Source organism: Cupressus sempervirens, chromosome 1, assembly GCF_028749045.1.
Source record: "Cupressus sempervirens isolate cs-2001-9-10 chromosome 1, ASM2874904v1, whole genome shotgun sequence".
Classification (NCBI taxonomy): Eukaryota; Viridiplantae; Streptophyta; class Pinopsida; order Cupressales; family Cupressaceae; genus Cupressus; species Cupressus sempervirens.
In genome coordinates, this window is record NC_143118.1 from 430,637,318 (window position 1) to 430,655,383 (window position 18,066).

At 36.5% G+C, this 18,066-nt stretch overlaps 1 protein-coding gene across 3 annotated transcripts in view; it reads right to left on the reverse strand.

Moving 5' to 3' along the window:
• The window catches only part of LOC149578117 (S-adenosyl-L-methionine-dependent methyltransferases superfamily protein), a 182,842-nt gene that overhangs the window by 50,717 nt on the left and 114,059 nt on the right, over positions 1-18,066 (reverse strand). For all 3 annotated transcript variants that reach the window (XM_089827589.1, XM_089827586.1, XM_089827592.1), the window contains 3 exons: positions 9,569-9,662; positions 9,284-9,409; positions 8,925-9,025 (listed from right to left, as the gene is read on the reverse strand). In XM_089827589.1, coding sequence (XP_089683715.1) covers positions 8,925-9,025; positions 9,284-9,409; positions 9,569-9,662 — 321 coding nt within the window. The remainder of the gene's footprint in view (positions 1-8,924; positions 9,026-9,283; positions 9,410-9,568; positions 9,663-18,066) is intronic.

Sequence of the window (18,066 nt, forward strand, 5' to 3'; positions counted from 1 at the left end):
ATCATCTCTTTGGATCTGACTGTTAGTGATGTCTCTTCATAACTCTTATTTATTACAAATGATTCCTTTAAATGCTTGAATCGCTGGCCTCGTCAAGAATGGATGTTCCTTCTAAACTAATATCTTTGGTTCATGTGGTTAATCCTTGCTTTACATAATCTACTCCCTGTTTCTGTTTATTAACAACTCAATTGCTTTCAATCCAATTTGATGCCTTCAATCAATCTTTATAATTTTTGTTTGTAGATAATATTTCACTGCAATTTGCTGCCTTATATTAATTTATTGAATTGCTTTTTTCTAAAGTCCCTAAATGTTGGGCGAAATAAACTAATTAGATTAATTATTTTAAAGATGTCCAGATCAATTAAATATTAATGGGACAAATTTATTTTAATTAATTTAATTAGGAGTGACTTCAATAAAATAAGTATTATTAAAAGTGACTTTATTATAATGTCAACTTTAAATTATAACATAAAGTTGCATTTTGGAGAGAAATGAAATAGAGTATTTCTCTCAAAATAGGGAAAAGGCTATTATAAAAGGAAGAAAAAGGGAATTGTGAAGGCATTTTGGAGATTGTTATTTTTATTTTGAGTCTTTTCTCTATGAGCTTGAAACTTTGTTGGTTGGGTAAAACTCTTGGACGACAACCCTAGATAGTTTAGTGATTTGGATAACCCAAATCAGCCCCTTAGGTGGATTCGCTTTAGAATTCATAGGAGCATTACATTGTCCAGTTTTGTCGATGGCTATCCCAGTACACATTATCATATCTCATAGGAGCTTTGATGAAATTGGAATGGAATCATGTGGGTATATTGTATGTAAATTTTATATATGTTTTAGCATTGAAACAGCAGTATATTTGATGTAACAATCATGCATGTTTTCTATCAGAATCATTTAGAATAGGTTTGTCTTTGAAATCGTGTATCATTTCCTTTCCATGTTTAGTTGGCATGTTTGCATGTTGTTCATTTGCAACAAAATGAAGCAAAGCATGCCAGTATTGAAACCCAAATCCAGTTTGAGACAATATCCTATTTTGGGATATTTATGTGGTATCAAAGCACAATGACCATGCTAGCATGTGAGGGTTTCTATTACATGTCAAGATTTTCAGGTGCACATTAGGACAAATGGTTGCATGAGTTAGCTGCTCTTGCATGTCAGTATAGATGCAAATCATGCCAAAAATCGAAAATATAAATCAGAATTGAAACAATATCCTTTGGGATATTTTGTTTTTCTAATGTATTTTATTTCTGCCCCATGGTTTTAGATGATCAACATGTATTTATATTAGATCTGGATGATCGGCCCTCATAATGAATTTATTTTAAACCTAATATAGGTCGGCTTTTATGAATTTATATTAAGTTTAATCAGCATGATGAATTTATCTTAGATTTATCTACATCAGTCCTCCTTATGGTGATGTGATCTGGGTATAAAGTCCTTGCCTCAAGTGAGACATGACACTTTCTTGGAGAGTTAGTTTGACAATGGAAGCGAATTCTTAGAGCCAAGATGAGTACATTGATACTTTCCGTTTGCAGATCCAACACTCTGGGAGTATTCCACACTTCTTGGAAAAGTCCATCATCTTGGAATGGTGCCAATTTTATAGACATATTTATGCACTTAAGCTATGGTGGTGTGGTCAAAATCAATTTTTGAGCTATTTTAATATTTCCATGATGTTGGTGGTTGTGTGGACAATAGTTAAACATTGAGATTGTTGCAACTTATATTCAATTATTTTAAAAGGGGTTGTAGGCCCAAATGTAAAGTTGAAAGGGAGAATTTCATATCATTTGGGGAGAAAAGAGAAAACAAAGTGTTTTTTCTGAAAGGGCGACAAAAGAGGAAAAAATTAAAAAGCAGTAAAAAAGCTCTTTCCACTACTTTGGTGGTTGTGCAGAAAATAGTTAAAAATTAAAGCCGTTGCAACTTATATTCAAATATTTTAAAAAGGGGAAAGGGAGGATTTTAAGTCACTGGGGGAAAAAAAAATGTTTTTTTAGTTTGAAAAGGTGACAAAAAGAAAAAAAAACTATCTTGAAAAAGCAGAAAAAAGCTCTTTAAGAAAAGCTTGGGCAAAGAGGATGATCATCCATTGTTCATTATCAAATGAAAAATTCTCTTTTTACGAAATATTGAACTATATTCATCTTCTTTAGCTTAAGGATGAAAGGCCTTCCGCCAATCGGTTTCGCAGATGCAAACCCACCTAGCTAATCGAGTATTCATCAGTGTACCAAATGTTTGAGCTTTTGTGTTCCATAAACTTTAAATGTTTCTAAATTCAAGTTTATTGTTCCAGCTTAATGCAGTGAAAGAAGAGTTAATGAAAGAGCGATTGCTTGCAAATATTATTGAGAAGGGGGGCACGGTACTTCGATGTTATTTCCATTATCTACCCTGGTTTTTATTCTTGCTGGCTGCCACCTTGTGTTATAAGGAGAAAGGACGTTAATGGAGAAATGGGTGTGGAGGTATCACAGATAGTTCTTGAGAAGTGAACAGCATTTGATGTAATTTCTGATTTTATATCAGATTTTAAAAGGTTTCAACCAGTTTGGTATAAACTTTGCATGTGAATTAGAACATGCACAAAGCTTGACATACTAACAAATAGTAGTTAAACTGGCCACACTATACCTTCTCACGAGGATACAGCATTGGTCAACTGCCCTTATGTGGGAATGTGATTCATCACACCTACTCCATTTGTGGAAAATTACCTCACAGAACAACACCGCTAGTCTTCAATTGTTCTAGACCATAACAACAACTCCTCCAGTGGGACTTTACATTTTCAAATAACTATTTAGAAAGGATACCTCATCAAACCACAACAATGGTCTTCAGTTGGTTTGATCCTCACTGCATAACCACTCCTTAGGTGAGATCTTACTAAATAACTGCTTCTCAAGTGGGCCTCGCCTGTCTGCATATATTCTTTTGTTAGTGTTTGTAGATGCGTGAGAGATCATTCTCACCAGTATGATTACCATCTGTGTCAACGACATTCTTCATCTTCTGTTATCAGTATTATTATGTACTCTTTATTCATATTGAGAGTTGGATGATATCTTGTGTGCTATATTCTTCACATCAGGTGACTCGTGTTCATGGTCCATGTGGCTTATTTGTTGCAATGAACTGGAATCATCTAATGGGCGTGTCTCCTTTTATTACCTCCTTAAAGGCTGTTCATGTGACATTTTGAGCATATGTTGTAAATACCACGCAGGTGAGTAGAACAGTGTTTATGATTATTCTGGCACAATGGTGCAAGGCAGCAGCGTATGAGAAAGTAAAGAGAGTATGTAGTGAGATCATAGTATCGCGATTATTCAAGTGCATGTGATGCAACATTGGTGTGTAGAGAAGTGCCATTATCCTATCTGCTGGAGGCATCTCAGCTTCTGTTTTATTATTATCTATTTGAGGCATTGGATGTATGATCTATAGATGGTCATTTTGTGCATTTATCCCTGTGTGCTTAGTATCTGTGCGATACTTAAGGTCTTACATATATTGTATCTGGATCAGCAATCTGTGGTTTATATCTGTATCAGACGTTGATGTTGTATCTTGTTCAGACATTGGTTATATAGTTTGGGTGAAGTTGATTAGGTTGGTTGGGTATCAAAATAAGCTTTTGAAGCTTTGTATTCATTTTGAACACTTAATGAAGGATCAAACTTCTTGGTGTGGCTGGCTTTTTCCCTCGAGTAGGAGGATTTTCCAAGGATAATAATTGCATCATTTGTTTGTATACTTTTATGAGTTTCTATTTGCTGCATGTTATGCTATTTTGGTTCAAAACTTAACATGGTATCGGAGCAGGTCTATGTAAAGATCCCAAACCAGAATTATGCAAGCAGTGTTTACACGGCAAAGTGTATAGCAGATGTAATACCCCCAGCTGGATACAACTCAGCAAACTCCAATTACATCTTAACTTAATACTTGTTTGACATTTTGTCAAACACTTTTCAAACAACCTCAGATATCAAATGAACTTGTTTCTCTGTTTTGGAAATCCTTCTATTTTATGTATGCTGGATATATGTACCTTCTGTGATGTTAAAATATATGTATGCTGCTGAAATAACAATAACAGATATATACTGGAAAGGCTGAATGATAAACTCAGATTTCTCTAGACAAGTAATGGCAAAGCAAAATATTTACTATCTGGTCTTTTCCCAATGTATTCAATTATAAATTTCACACATACAACTATATTCAATATCAGAATGAGGTCGGCAATTATTGCCAAGTAACAATGACTTCTGATGAACAAATTATTACCATAACAATAAATTGAGAGTGGGTATTCAAAATCAACAAACAAATAAAGAACCTAGAATCTCTGTCCACCCTCTTGTTCAATTTGAAGCGGGTGATATGTCTGATCGCAGTCCCTAGCAAGTCAAATGCAGCCCCAAATACTAATTGCAGGTCATGGACAATTGATTGCAGGCCTTTAGAAACAAGACACAGGACACTATAATTAAATGTTGGCCCTTCAATGTTAAATGCAGACCCCAATGGGCAGATTGCAGGTTCCAACTAATAATTTACAAGCTTCCAAAACTAAATATCAGACCTCCAGGATGGAATCACAAGCTTCAACAAGAAAACGTAGGTTTGTTATTTCAGTTACAGACCACCGAAAACCTCCCACACTGCCCAGATTTTGCAAATAAACAATTTCCAAAAGCACTAGAAGTTAGACGCCCAATTCTGATCATAAAATTTGCAGATGGAAGTATACTTAACTCTTCAATCCCACAACGTCTCCTGGCAACAGAGAATACAGGAGGGAGAACACACAAACTTAGAATTGCCAGACCAGAATTGATGAAAAAGTGCACAGCCGATTTGTCCTCCAAGTTGAAAAACGCTAACTCCAGATTGGAGCTCTTCTTAGACACAGGTATCACAGTAGAAGAGGAGAGGGCAAATTATTTACCTCAGCATAATTTACATACACCAACTCAAAATTTCTCAGAATTATAATCCCAATCTCCCAGACACAAATAATCACAGATAGGAGATTTAACTAATAAAACCACTATACATCAGCAGTGACTTCAAACAATCTTCTGAAACTCAAAAACCCTTATACTTCAGCAAGGGCACAAATTCAGAACTCAGGAAAAAGCCACAAAGGCAACAAAAAAAAATATATATTCAAGCGTGTTTTTCCCAATGAAATGAGCTTGTATATATAACTTCCAAATTCCCTTTTGTTGCCAAATGTAACTTCACTCAAGAAGCTTCACCATACAACATTAATTAGAAGCTTCCATTAGATTCTCTCACTTGACTTGGCTTAACTAATTAATAAATGGCACTTTCCAATGATAACTCAACTCTCAACTTAAATGAAATTATAAAATTAAATTATAACTTTATAATAAGCCATTTAATAATTAATAATAATTTGGCCACTAAAAATATAATAACTCCCAAAATACTCATCATCTAAATATGCCCTCAAAAATAGGAGTCATACCTATTATTTCTCCATGTGACCAAATGCAATTCCCAAAAATTGAAAGGGTCCATCTCGGTCAACACCAACTTACCACAAGTAGTAAGTACACAAAACTAAGCCCAAACGAAGTCTGATATGAGCCAAACAAAGACCAACTTGTAGCTTACTAAGATGTGGAGAAGATAAGACCCTCCCAAGTCAAGCCACTACCACAAAAGACCTTCTATCCACAATAATTAACCTATGAGGATCACAATAATAGGCTAATCCCTGAAACTCTGATGCCGACAAAATTGGGGACATTACAACAAACCTAATCTTAGTTATATCAGAGGTTGTGATGAATTCTCAATGATCATCAACCAAGACTTAGCAGCCCACTACCAATGGCTCATGGAGATCACCCTGGAGGGGACTTTTATAGTATTGATATGATGAAAGAGATCATGTTGCCAATAGTAGGGAAAGATATGGAGATCGAAATCTAAAAGGACACTTCAAAAATAACGAAATAAGTATTTTATATTTGTAAATTTGAATAATGTAGTTAATATTAATTCATGTTATATCACTAGGAATATTTAACTTGTACACTTTTAGCATTGATCGGTATATTTCTCTTCTAATAGTTTGATTCTATGAGCTTCTGCTAATCTCTCTATAATGCTTCCAAGACTGATCAAGAAGCAATGGGATGATGAGAGATTACAAGCAAAGTTATACAGGTTGTAGCAATGAACAAGGGGGCACTACTTGCTGCCATGGGACTGAATTAGTGATGCGTAACATCATTTAAGAGGAAGAACCTATACAATCTGTCGTTGTGATTCGTTTCTTCAAAGAGGAAGAAATGTAATTTAGAGAGTGCTTGTGTGGCAGCAGGAGAGAGCCAAGTCCTTTGCAGAGGATCAGCAAGCTCGTGTAGCAGTCTGACTACAAAAGTTCTTTGTTTGGTCAAAGTTGGAATCAGCTCTTTTATTATGATAATCAAAGCAATAAGAATGTTGCTCCAGCTAAGAGAGAGTCTTTGTTAAAAGAGAGTCTCAACTTCATTGATTCTTATACATGTTGTTAATGAGTTCTTTGCGAGGAAGAAGTTTGAGATGCAATCCCTTGTTAACGAGCTCTTCTCTATGAGGGAGAAGTTAAGAGTCACAATCCCTTGTTAATGAGTTCTTCTCTTTGTGAGGGAGAAGTTCGAGGTGCAATCCCTTGTTAATGAGTTCTCCTCCATGAGGGAGAAGTTCAAGGTCCAATTCCTTGTTAATGCATTCTTCTTTACAAAAGAAGTTGAGGTGCAAGCCCTTGTTAATTCATTCTTCTCTGCAAGAGACGTTGTGAAACCCCTTGTTCCACCCTTTGGGAGTAGCTATGGTGGATCTGCCCTCAAGAAGTAGCCATGGTGGGTGTCATTTGAGAGACACTATGACTTTGTTTTATGTTCTTTCACCCTCTAGGAGTAGCCATGGTGAATGTCATGCTAAAATGACAATATTATGTCGAAAGATTTTGTTATGAGATTTTGCTATTGACATTTTTTTTGTTGTAGCTTCTTATACTTTTCATGTTAAGAGATGGTAAGATATATGAATGATCTCTCACTTGATGAGACTGAGTGTTAATATTTTGTAGCTATGTGAGAGATCATTCTCACTAGTGTGATTATGGTCTTTGTGACAACAACATTCTTTCATCTTTGGTTATCAGTACTATTATGTATTCTTTATTCATATTGGGAGTTGGATGATATCTTGTGTTTTTAACATCGGGTGACTTGTGTTCAATGTCCACATGGCTTATTTGTTGCAATGAATTGGAATCATCTAAAGGATGCGGCTCCTTGTATTACCTTGTCAAAGGCTATTCATGTGACATTTTGAGCATATGTTGTAAATACTCTATGGGTGAGTAGAGCAATGTGTATGATTATTCTGGCAGAACGCTGCAAGCCAGCAGTGTATGAGAAAGGAATGAGAGAATGTAGTGAGATCATAGCATCGCAATTATTCAAGTGCATGTGATGCAACATTGACGTGTGGAGAAGTGTCATTATCATATCTACTGGAGGCATCTGAGCTTCTGCTTTATTATTAACTATTTCAGACATTGGATGTATGATCTATAGATGATCATGTTGTGTATTTATCACTGTGTGCTTAGTTTCTGTGTGAAACTTAAGGGCTTAAATATATTGTATCTGGATCAGCAATCTCTATGGTTTGTATCTGTATCAGACGTTCGTGTTGTATCTGGTTCAAACTTCAGACATTGGTTATATACTCTGGGTGAAATTCATTCAGTTTCCTGGGTATCAAAATAAGCTTGTGAAGCTTTGTATTCAGAATGAACATTCAATAAAGGATCGAATATCTTGGTGTGACTGGGTTTTCCCCTCAAGTAGGAGGGTTTTCCCAAGATAAATTATTGAGTCATCTGTTCTTATACTTTTATGAGTTTCTTTTGTTGCATGCTATGCTATTGTGGTTCAAAACATAACACCTTTCAGCTGGACTAGACCTCATTAATGGATTCATTCCTCCTAGTTGAATAGAAGTACAATGTCTATTATCTTGATCTTTGGCTTTCTAATCTTTCTGCATTTTAGATTGCTACTAAAGCAATGAACAAATTTCCAAGCTAGTAGCTAGCTCAAAGTTAATAAATTTTCTATAACTCGTGTGATCCTCTAGTATCTTGTGGATTCCAATTCACTCAGCCAAGTTGACTGCAATTGCCCTTAGACCACATAATTTACATAAAGCTCTCCAAGAATGCTAACAACATTTTTAACAATATTTTTCACCTTTTTGGGAATTGACTTACAACTTTCCAGCTCTGAGAACAGTGAAAGGACCAGTAATGTATGGAGGTAAGCATTTCTTTGCCCAGAAAAATGACAAATGGTTTGCATAACCACCATGCAGACAAGATCTGAGTGACTCCAACCTATGGGCCCTAATGAAGAGGCTCTTATGGTGATATATACTGATCTATGCATGTATTAATCTCTCAAAAATAAAACCTCCAACCCTCAGACAGCCTTATAATTTTTAAAACTTCATGTATGATCAATCTAAATATGGAAGGATCCAACAATCTAGTAAGTAAAACATGGGTGTATTTCTCCCTCATAAATATTTTGTTAGTTGGTAATATATGTGGATAATGATAGTGGCATAAGATAAAACAACATGTTTTCCCTATGAAAAACAAGCAAAGCACTGGAATTCAACCAACTCGATCCTTAAATAAGACCAATGGGTTACTAATTCCTTAAAGATTATTTCTTATTTCAACTAACATGGGTTACAAAGAATTTTTATGCTGCTTGAATTGTCAGTGTTGGCAATTATAAAAACATGTAGGCACAAGAAATGAAGATAATGGTAAATATGCTTACAACATCAGTGGCTATAATGTAATCAAAAGGAGGATCCACAGCAGCTATATGTAGTTCGTTTCCCCAATCCAATTCAGCAACTTGTATCGATCCAAATGATACTGCAAAAATAAAACTCCGGATGATGACTAGGGAAGCCATAAAATATTAAATTTACATCGTGAACTGCAAATGATCATGACATCATCTCTTCTGATCTATCAGAATAGTACAACATGACATAACAGAACCTAATATTACCCAACATCAACCTATACAGAAGGTATATCCTACCAATTATTCTTACATTTCATTAGTATTGAGTAATTATTAAGTTTCAGAGAGAACCAAAAGCAAATTGAGAAGAGCTTAAAACATGCCCGGATAAGGGTTTTCAGAATTTGCTTGCTTGATTCTCATTGCATTTCTTTCCACATTCCTCATCAGCAGTGGCAGCACTTCTGTCTGATCAGTAGCCACCACATCACACCCTAGTAGTGCCATTCCTACTCCAGACAGACAAAATATGTTCTCTTAGGATCGAATGTTTATTTACATCATTATATGTGGAAGGGATTTGTTAAAACATGGCTACCCTCCAATATATAAAAATGTGTAAAAACTATTACATACAAGAAGAGTACAAAGAGAATCACAAGTCTTACCAAATCCTGCCAGACCACAACCAGCCCCCAGCTCAATTGCCCGTTTCCCTCTCATCTTGGAAGGACTGAATTGTCCTTTTCTACAATTCTTTTCCTATATAGAAAATAGTGGGCCCATTCAGGAGGAATAAAGCATGTTGCAAGATCACTAAATAATGGAACATATATAGCAAATTGCATTTCAAACGGATTCAAGAACTTAGAAAACATATGACTGCTGTTACCGAACGGAACTGCAACTTTCAGACAGAAAAATTTCATTCGTTTCTGTGTGCAAAATGAAGTTGAGAGGGCATCAAAGGCTGTCCAGTTCATTTTCATCTTTAAGGTATATTACAAAAATACAGAATGTTAGCAGTCAAGCTCTTTCACTTCCCTTTGTTTTAAGTCTTTGATGAGCTTGTATAAGTATGGTGCAAACTTTACAATCCTTTTTTATTGAGATTAATAAAATGATCTGAGTAGAGGGATACCAGGGAGACAACTATTTGGTACATGAGGTACTAGAGCCCGATGGAAGAAAGGTGTTGGTTAAATGGATAAAATACTTGGGTGAAGGGTTACAAACTTTCAAGGATAATCCAAGTTATTAAAATATCACCATTTGGTGGTTGTAATCTCTATTTTGTTCTCCCATCCTTCATTATGTTTTCTTTTCCATCTTCAATTGCCGTTAAAAAAATAGAGCATTGGTAAAAACTTGAGCTTGAGTGGCTCCTGCCATTTCCTTGTGTTTGTTTTTGTAATATCCACAACTGGATATTTTCCCAAATCTCTAAAGAAATCTCAGAAATTTTAAACGAATAAATTTCATGCAATGTATTTCAAATTCAACCAGCAAAAGTCCAGATAAAATAAAATCTCAGTAATGTTATTGCATTTCAATCTCAGCAGAAAAAATAACAAGATCCAATTGTAAATACAGAAACTACAGTGGGATTGGATAAAATGAAATAAAGACGTAAACCACAAATCAGATACCCATGTGATATCTCCAAGAGACAATGGGTTTTTGTCTACTTCCTCCAAGCGCGAGGGTTTCCGTCCTCTCACCTACTGAAAGTTGAAGCTTCCCAGAACTTTCCAAGAGAGAAAAATGAAAAACATAAATCATAAAACCAAGTGTCCTGCAAATGAGCCCTCTTTCTTCTTTTATGCCCAACTTGGTGACTCTTATTCCCTGCCATGTTTCTTTATTTCCTTATAAAATATCATTTTCCCAACTTAAGAAAATAAAGTGCTCATATAATAAGAAAGTGGTATTAATAATATGAACTTATGTTTTAATGTCAGTTTATTAGTAAACCATTCAAATCTTCAGTCATTAAAATCACTGCTCAAATGGACTCGGCTAAGCATGTGTGATAGCTCGATGGAAAGATCTCAAAAAGATGCTCCTAGTCCAACATTGGAAACCCAAGAATGTTGAGTCTGTTGACTCACTAAAAATATGTAATGTCCCCGTTTTGGGTGGCATCGTTTTGCATGCCAGATCAGTCTATCACGGACTCTTATAGACAGGTGGTTGTGATGAGAGAGTCATTCTGGCATTTATTTGGGGATTGGATGGTTTATTATGCTCTTGGAGATATTATTTATATTTTATCATTATTTTTTATATACGGGGCCTACATGTTATAATTCTTAGTTGAGTTGCACTTTTTTATAAAGTTATTTATTATAAAAGTGCATTATAATGGGATTTTATAATGGATGTTTCTAGAAGTTCTTAGTAATTTCTTAGAAAAGGATGCTTCTAGAAGTCCTTAGTAACTTCTTAGAAAAGTAAATAAATAGAGGGCTTGGCGTCTCATTTGGACATACCGGATTTGATAATTCTACTACATTTTCTCTTGAGCATTTGTGGCACCATCTAAACCTGCAAATATTCAGCATAATCCTTGAGAACGATACCTCTCAAGAGATTGCATAACTAAAGAAGTGAAAGACCTTCTGAAGAGTTGCACTTTGGAAGTGGTATTCAACCATTTCAAGTTGAGCTTAATTTGTATACTCAGACTACTTGAGGGTTTGAGTTTTTGAAAGCAATCCAAAAAAGCAGATCCGAACAAGTAGTCCAAAAAAGAAAATTTGAAAAAGCAATTCGAAAAAGCAAAGCGAAAAAAGAAAATCCAAAAAAAGAAAAGCGAAAAAGAAAATCCGAAAAAAGCAAGTGAAAAAGCAAAAAGTAGATCAGAAAAAGCAAAGCAGAAAGGTAGCATTGGAGAAAATTATTACAGCCATCTACAATCAAGTTCCTTTGGATATTACATGCATTGTTCTTATCATTTAGATGCATATTAGAAGGTAAGGCTGTAGGTGAAAGTGGTAACAAATTCAAGCATTATTCTTGCAGATGTAAGCCAAGAGTCTTGGCCATTTCATACTAGTATTGTAGTTAACATTTTATGTGCAATAAAGGAGACATAATTTGCTGGTCTGATATAGTGTAATTGAATATGTACTTATCATTCATGATCAGCTTATTAGTTTGCATACCAATTGTTTGACAAAATGTCAATTGGTTGTAGGTTCTCTTTTTGGCATAAATAATGTTATAATTATGCATATCAAGTGTTTGTATTAATGCCACTTGCCTATAAGTGCATTAATGTCATCGTAAGTTGCATTCGAAGTGTTTGTCATAATTACTAGATGTTGTAGCTACATATTGCAAGTAGTTTCAGTCACATATATGCATTGAATATTGTCAAAATAAGTTGCACATTCATGTTAGGTCATTGTGTAGTCCATTTTGAGTCTTCTAACAAAAGATTCTCATTGATGCAAATTGAAGAAAGAGTTATTTAAAGCAAGCTGAAATACTATATCATTCATATGTCCCTTGCATGTGAATTGTTTGATGAAATTTCTTAAGCCTTTATCAGCATTTTGAGATCAGATTTGAGCAGGGTCATTACAGTGGTATCAGAGCGATTTCCTACCAGCCTGACTGGGTTATTTCAGAATGCATTCAATTATCAGTATGGCATTAACAGGAGACAGGGATTTGGAAGAAAGAATGCACAATGCAAAGAAGAAATTAGATTGCCCATTTTAGCGAACAAAGGACCTTCTAAAAACTTTGGAGGAGTTGGAAAATTATTTAGGCAAGATTGATCAGTCAAAACCCGATGCTATGCAAACAGCTTTATCTCTAGCATTTGGTTCGTTGGTTAAGCCCCACTTATTGAGAGATCATGATGAGGTGATAAGACTTGCAGCTCTCTCTTGCATTAGTAAAATCATGAGGATAATAGTTGGCCTTAATTCTTATGACGATCAAATTATGAAAGAGATGCTTCACGCCATGGTAAAAAGCTTCGAAAAGTTGGACAACATCCGGGACCCTTATTTCACAAAAAAAACAAGATTACTTGAAGTATTTGCAAGGTGTAGATTTGAAAACATTATGCTGGCAATAGGTTGTATCGGTGACATTCGCAGGATGTTTAACACATTTTGGAATATTATGGATGAGTTTCATCCCAGCAACGTATTAGCATCGATGCACTCCATCATGTTCACAATCTTGTTTGAGGAGGATGAAATTTCTAAACTTTGGCCAGAAGATTTATGGTGGGTTTGGACAAAAAAGAGGAATGTGTCACCTGAGGAATGTGTCACCTATGGCATGTACGTGGTTAAAGAGCCTGATTGATAGGCCTAAGGATTGAAGTACTTTTCCTATGACAAGCAGAAACTTGTATGAGGAGTTTGACAAACATGCTGATTTGATACAGGGAGACATTAGCACATCTTCAGGTAATGGTTTATCTGCATCATCTTCACAAGCAGAAGTGGTTATAGATGTTGTGCAGGTTGAGCCAGTGGCATCAGAAGGTGATATCACAGGCACACTGGACTGTGTGATTGACACATATAGTGATTCTAGTACACTTGGGTTGGATGAAGTTACAGCAGTTGAGGATACTGTCATGTTTGCAGATAGTACGATTGATCAGAAAGTGACCATTCAAGACTTTGCAGAAAATGAGTATCAAGCACAGTTGGATGCTTCTTCGCATGAGATAGAGACTAGTAGTTCTTCACGTGTTTTGGCAAGCCCGCTAAAGACGAAGAAAAAGGATATTGTCGCAGCTTTATCTCATCATGACAAGATGCGTGAATTGATCGAGAATCACAATTGGATGATTCAACTACAGGAGAGACAGAAAGGAGTCACGACAGGTTCTTCTTGTGACGACTTACAGTAGATCAAGGAAGGCATGGAAGCAATGAAGGTAAGTTACATACACCTACTTTCAGATTGCGATCATCTCCTTAATCTTGTGGGGATCTATTTAGATGCATTGAAGAAGAAGGAAGAGGAGGTCGACCGATTTTCTCATGAGCTGGAGGATACTCAGAATTCCTTGATGTATACTCAGTTGGCTCTCCAGGATTCTAAGAGACATGTGGACGAGCTTCGTCTCGAGGTGAGTTCAGTTCAGGAGTTAGCGCATATGGCAAGGAATGAATTTTCTTTTATAGTCGGGTCACATGTTGATGATGATATGAGTATGTCTAGCATTCACACTCTGGATTCAGAGATTGTAGTAGGTACAGTAGACAGGTGCGTGAAGTCAATTGGTATTGTTCACATTACTTAGGTGAGGAGTTTACTTGAGTTGCCAGTTGATTTCCGTTCATGGATTAGTTGTTGGGATCGTTATCTTAGTACCTAGGAATGTTTTGATCGGAGATCTCTATCATTTTTTGGTAATAGTATATGTTGCACCATCATGGACTTGGTTAGTAGTTTACCAGGTGCAGTTCTCATCCATGCCAGCAGCTTGTCTAATGCTGGAATTAGTTTTTATACGCCTGTGTTGGGCATTGTTCATGTATCTAGTCGACCATTCTTGTTGGAATGGGTTGATGATCTCTCAGATATGACAGAGTTTACAGAAGAGTCCTAGGATCTGATTATTACAAATGACACCCAGGGGGATGTTGTGGGCAGTGTCAAGGACTTAATCTCTTCAGCGGGTTCCTTTGATACGAAGGTTTATGTTGATGCTTCAGTCACTGTGTTTGATGATACGAGTTCAGCAATTGGACTGCAGAATTTGGATGGCAATATTACAGACGATAGCTATTCTGGGGTTACTCCTTTGGACAATGTACCAGGGGTAGAGTATAGAAGTTTGACCAGCCAGCACAATCAAGTGTCTAGTCAACTGAGAGTTAGTGAGTGAGACATTGCTATTTTTTGCGAGCATTTCGATGCTAGTCGTCAGTTGTTAGCAGTTTATGGATGGGGTTCTCCTACTAGTGATGAGCGGGGAGGCAGTTATCTTTCCTTGATAGAGATCCACTCTTTATGGGAGGCTATCCGGATTCTGAGACAAATTATATGCAATTGGTAGCCGACAGAGATTATCTTATGGAGTGGGGTAGTACAGCATATGACACATTATTGGTCAAGGAAGATGAGGTGAGTGAGCTTACTCAGTAGCTCGAGGTGACTTCTGAGTTCCTTGAGAGTACATAGTTGGCTTTCGAGGAGTCACATTTTCATTTGGCTGAGGTGACCATGGAGTTAGAGCAACTTCAGTCTTTATCAGATTCTGTACAGTCACAGACCGCAGTGTCTGGTGATCCAAGGATGTCCATGGTCAAGGTTGATAGAGGCAGTGGAAATGAGGATATATCTGTCCTCGATACCAGTATTGGCATGTTTGGTTCGTTTCCACTACAGGCAAGTTCAGTTGAGTTGGGCGCTGCAACTGAGCATGGTGGTATGTTTGACTTGGTGGTGGTCTCTACTACGGATGGCAAGGAGACTAGTGATGTTGTATCGGAGATCATGTGCGATGTTGGTGAGCCGACAATTGGCATGGTCCCTGCTAGTGACACTACTCCCTTGGCAATATCTTCGGAAGTAGTAGTTAGTTCCGGCTTGGTTAGTGATCAGTTGCAGTGGGTTGCATCACCTATGTATGGCGAGCTGTCGACTGAGGCTATTTCTTTTAATCAACATTACACTGCAGGGTATGTTCATCAGTTTGCATTAGATCCAGGTGTTGAGGACTTGATGGCCGTCAAATTTGGTTTGGGTTCTAATTCTTGCTATCTATCATGTGATGACTATTTGCTATCAGCGATGAATGGGAGTTATGGTTATGAGACAGTGGTCGGTGATTTGCAGAGTTGTGCTGATTGCAGTAGGTGTACAGTACGTGGATTCTTTGAATTTGGTGTAGTTTCATGCGGGAATGGTCACCATTGTAGCAGAGTTGGAGTGTGCATTCCGCATAACACAGTGGGTTATGTGGATGGTGTTGGCAGTTTGGGTTGCTCACTCTACTTGGGTTTTGATGTTTTGAGAGTTTGTGTCTCGTGGGTTTTTTATTGTGGCAGTAGTGGATTTGGAGTTCAGTTGCGCAGTGGTTCACGATCCATTCATGGATTCCTCTTGGTTATATTTCAAAGGTTGTCGCTGGAGCCTATGTTGACTGACAGTAATATGGTTCATGACTACATTTGGGATCCAGGTGGATTGACTGGGTTGTTGTTTGGCCATTGCTTGGGGTCAAGCAATTTCAGGAAGGGCGAACTGTAATGTCCCCATTTTGGCTAGCATCGTTTTGTGTGCTAGATCAATCTATCACGGACTCTCGTAGATTGGTGGTTGTGACGAGAGAGTCATTCTGGTGTTTATTTGGGGATTGGATGGTTTATTATGCTCTTGGAGATATTATTTATATTTTATCATTACTTTTTATATACGGGGCCTACATGTTACAATTCTAAGTTGAGTTGCACTTTTTTATAAAGTTATTTATTATAAAAGTGCATTATAATGGGATTTTATAATGGATGTTTCTAGAAGTTCTTAGTAACTTCTTAGAAAAAGATGCTTCTAGAAGTCCTTAGTAACTTCTTAGAAAAGTAAATAAATAGAGGGCTTGGCCTCTCATTTGGACATACCGGATTTGATAATTCTACTACATTTTCTCTTGAGCATTTGTTTCACCATCCAGGCCTGCAAATATTCAGCATAATCCTTGAGAACAATACCTCTCAAGAGATTGCATAACTGAGTAAGTGAAAAACCTTCTGAAGGGTTGCACTTTGGAAGTGGTATTCAGCCATTTCAAGTTGAGCTTAATTTGTATACTCAAACTACCTGAGGGTTTGAGTTTTTGGAAGCAGTCCGAAAGAGCAGATCCGAAAAAGTAGTCCGAAAAAGCAGATCCGGAAAAGCAGTCTGAAAAAGAAGATCCAAAAAAGTAGTACGAAAAAGCAAAGTGAAAAAGCAAATCCGAAAAAAGCAAGTGAAAAAGCAAAGCAGAAAGACAGCATTGGAGAAAATTATTACAGCCATCTGCAATCAGGTTCCTTTGGATATTACATGCATTGTTCTTATCATTTAGATGCATATTAGAAGGTAAGGCTATAGGTGAAAGTTGTAACAGATTTAAGCATTATTCTTGCGGATGTAAGCCAAAAGTCTTGGCCATTTCATACTAGCATTGTAGTTAACATTTTACGTGCAATAAAGGAGACATAATTTGCTGGTCTGATATAGTGTAATTGAATATGTACTTATCATTCATGATCAGCTTATTAGTTTGCATGCCAATTGTTTGACAAAATGTCAATTGGCTGTAGGTTCTCTTTTTGGCATAAATAATGTTATAATTATGCATATCAAGTGTTTGTATTAATGCCACTTGCCTATAAGTGCAATAATGCCATCGTAGGTTGCATCCAAAGTGTTTGTCATAATTACTAGTTGCTGTAGCTGCATATTGCAAGTAGTTTCAGTCACATATATGCATTGAATATTGTCAAAATAAGTTGCACATTCATGTTAGGTCATTGTGTAGTCCATTTTGAGTCTTCTAGCAAAAGATTCTCATTGATGCAAATTGAAGAAAGAGTCATTTAAAGCAAGCTGAAATACCATATCAGTCATATGTCCCTTGCATGTGAATTGTTTGATGAAATTTCTTGACCCTTTATCAGCATTTTGAGATCAGATTTGAGCAGGGTCATTACAAAATAGTAAGTATCTAGAAACCCCATTGAAATAACTCCGTTTGACTTGCAACTGGAACTGCGTAGGCTAAAATTCGATCTGATCTCTGAGAAATCCTGATTAGTCAACAGGACCAAGGCAAAACAGACTAACAACACAACAAGATTTACTGGCCTAGAAAAGGGGACATGACAGTTTTATAAAAAGAAAAGTATTTTTTTTTGCAGTTATAAGGTGGGAAGAATAAGAAGGTTCAATGAGTAATTTTTGAAGGGTGCTTAAAAACAAAGGCATGGGAAAAGAATTTGAGCATGAGCTGCTGCTGCAATTTCCTTATGTATGTTGGGAAAAAAAAAAGTACTCTTTCACAATTGTAAGGTGGAAAGAATAAGTAGGTTCACTGAGTATTATTGAAGGGAGTCTCTGGTTTTCTGCATCTTCATTTTGTTAATTTACTCTTTTAGCAATGTTAAAGATTTTACTTCAACTAAACAGAATAGAAAATGGT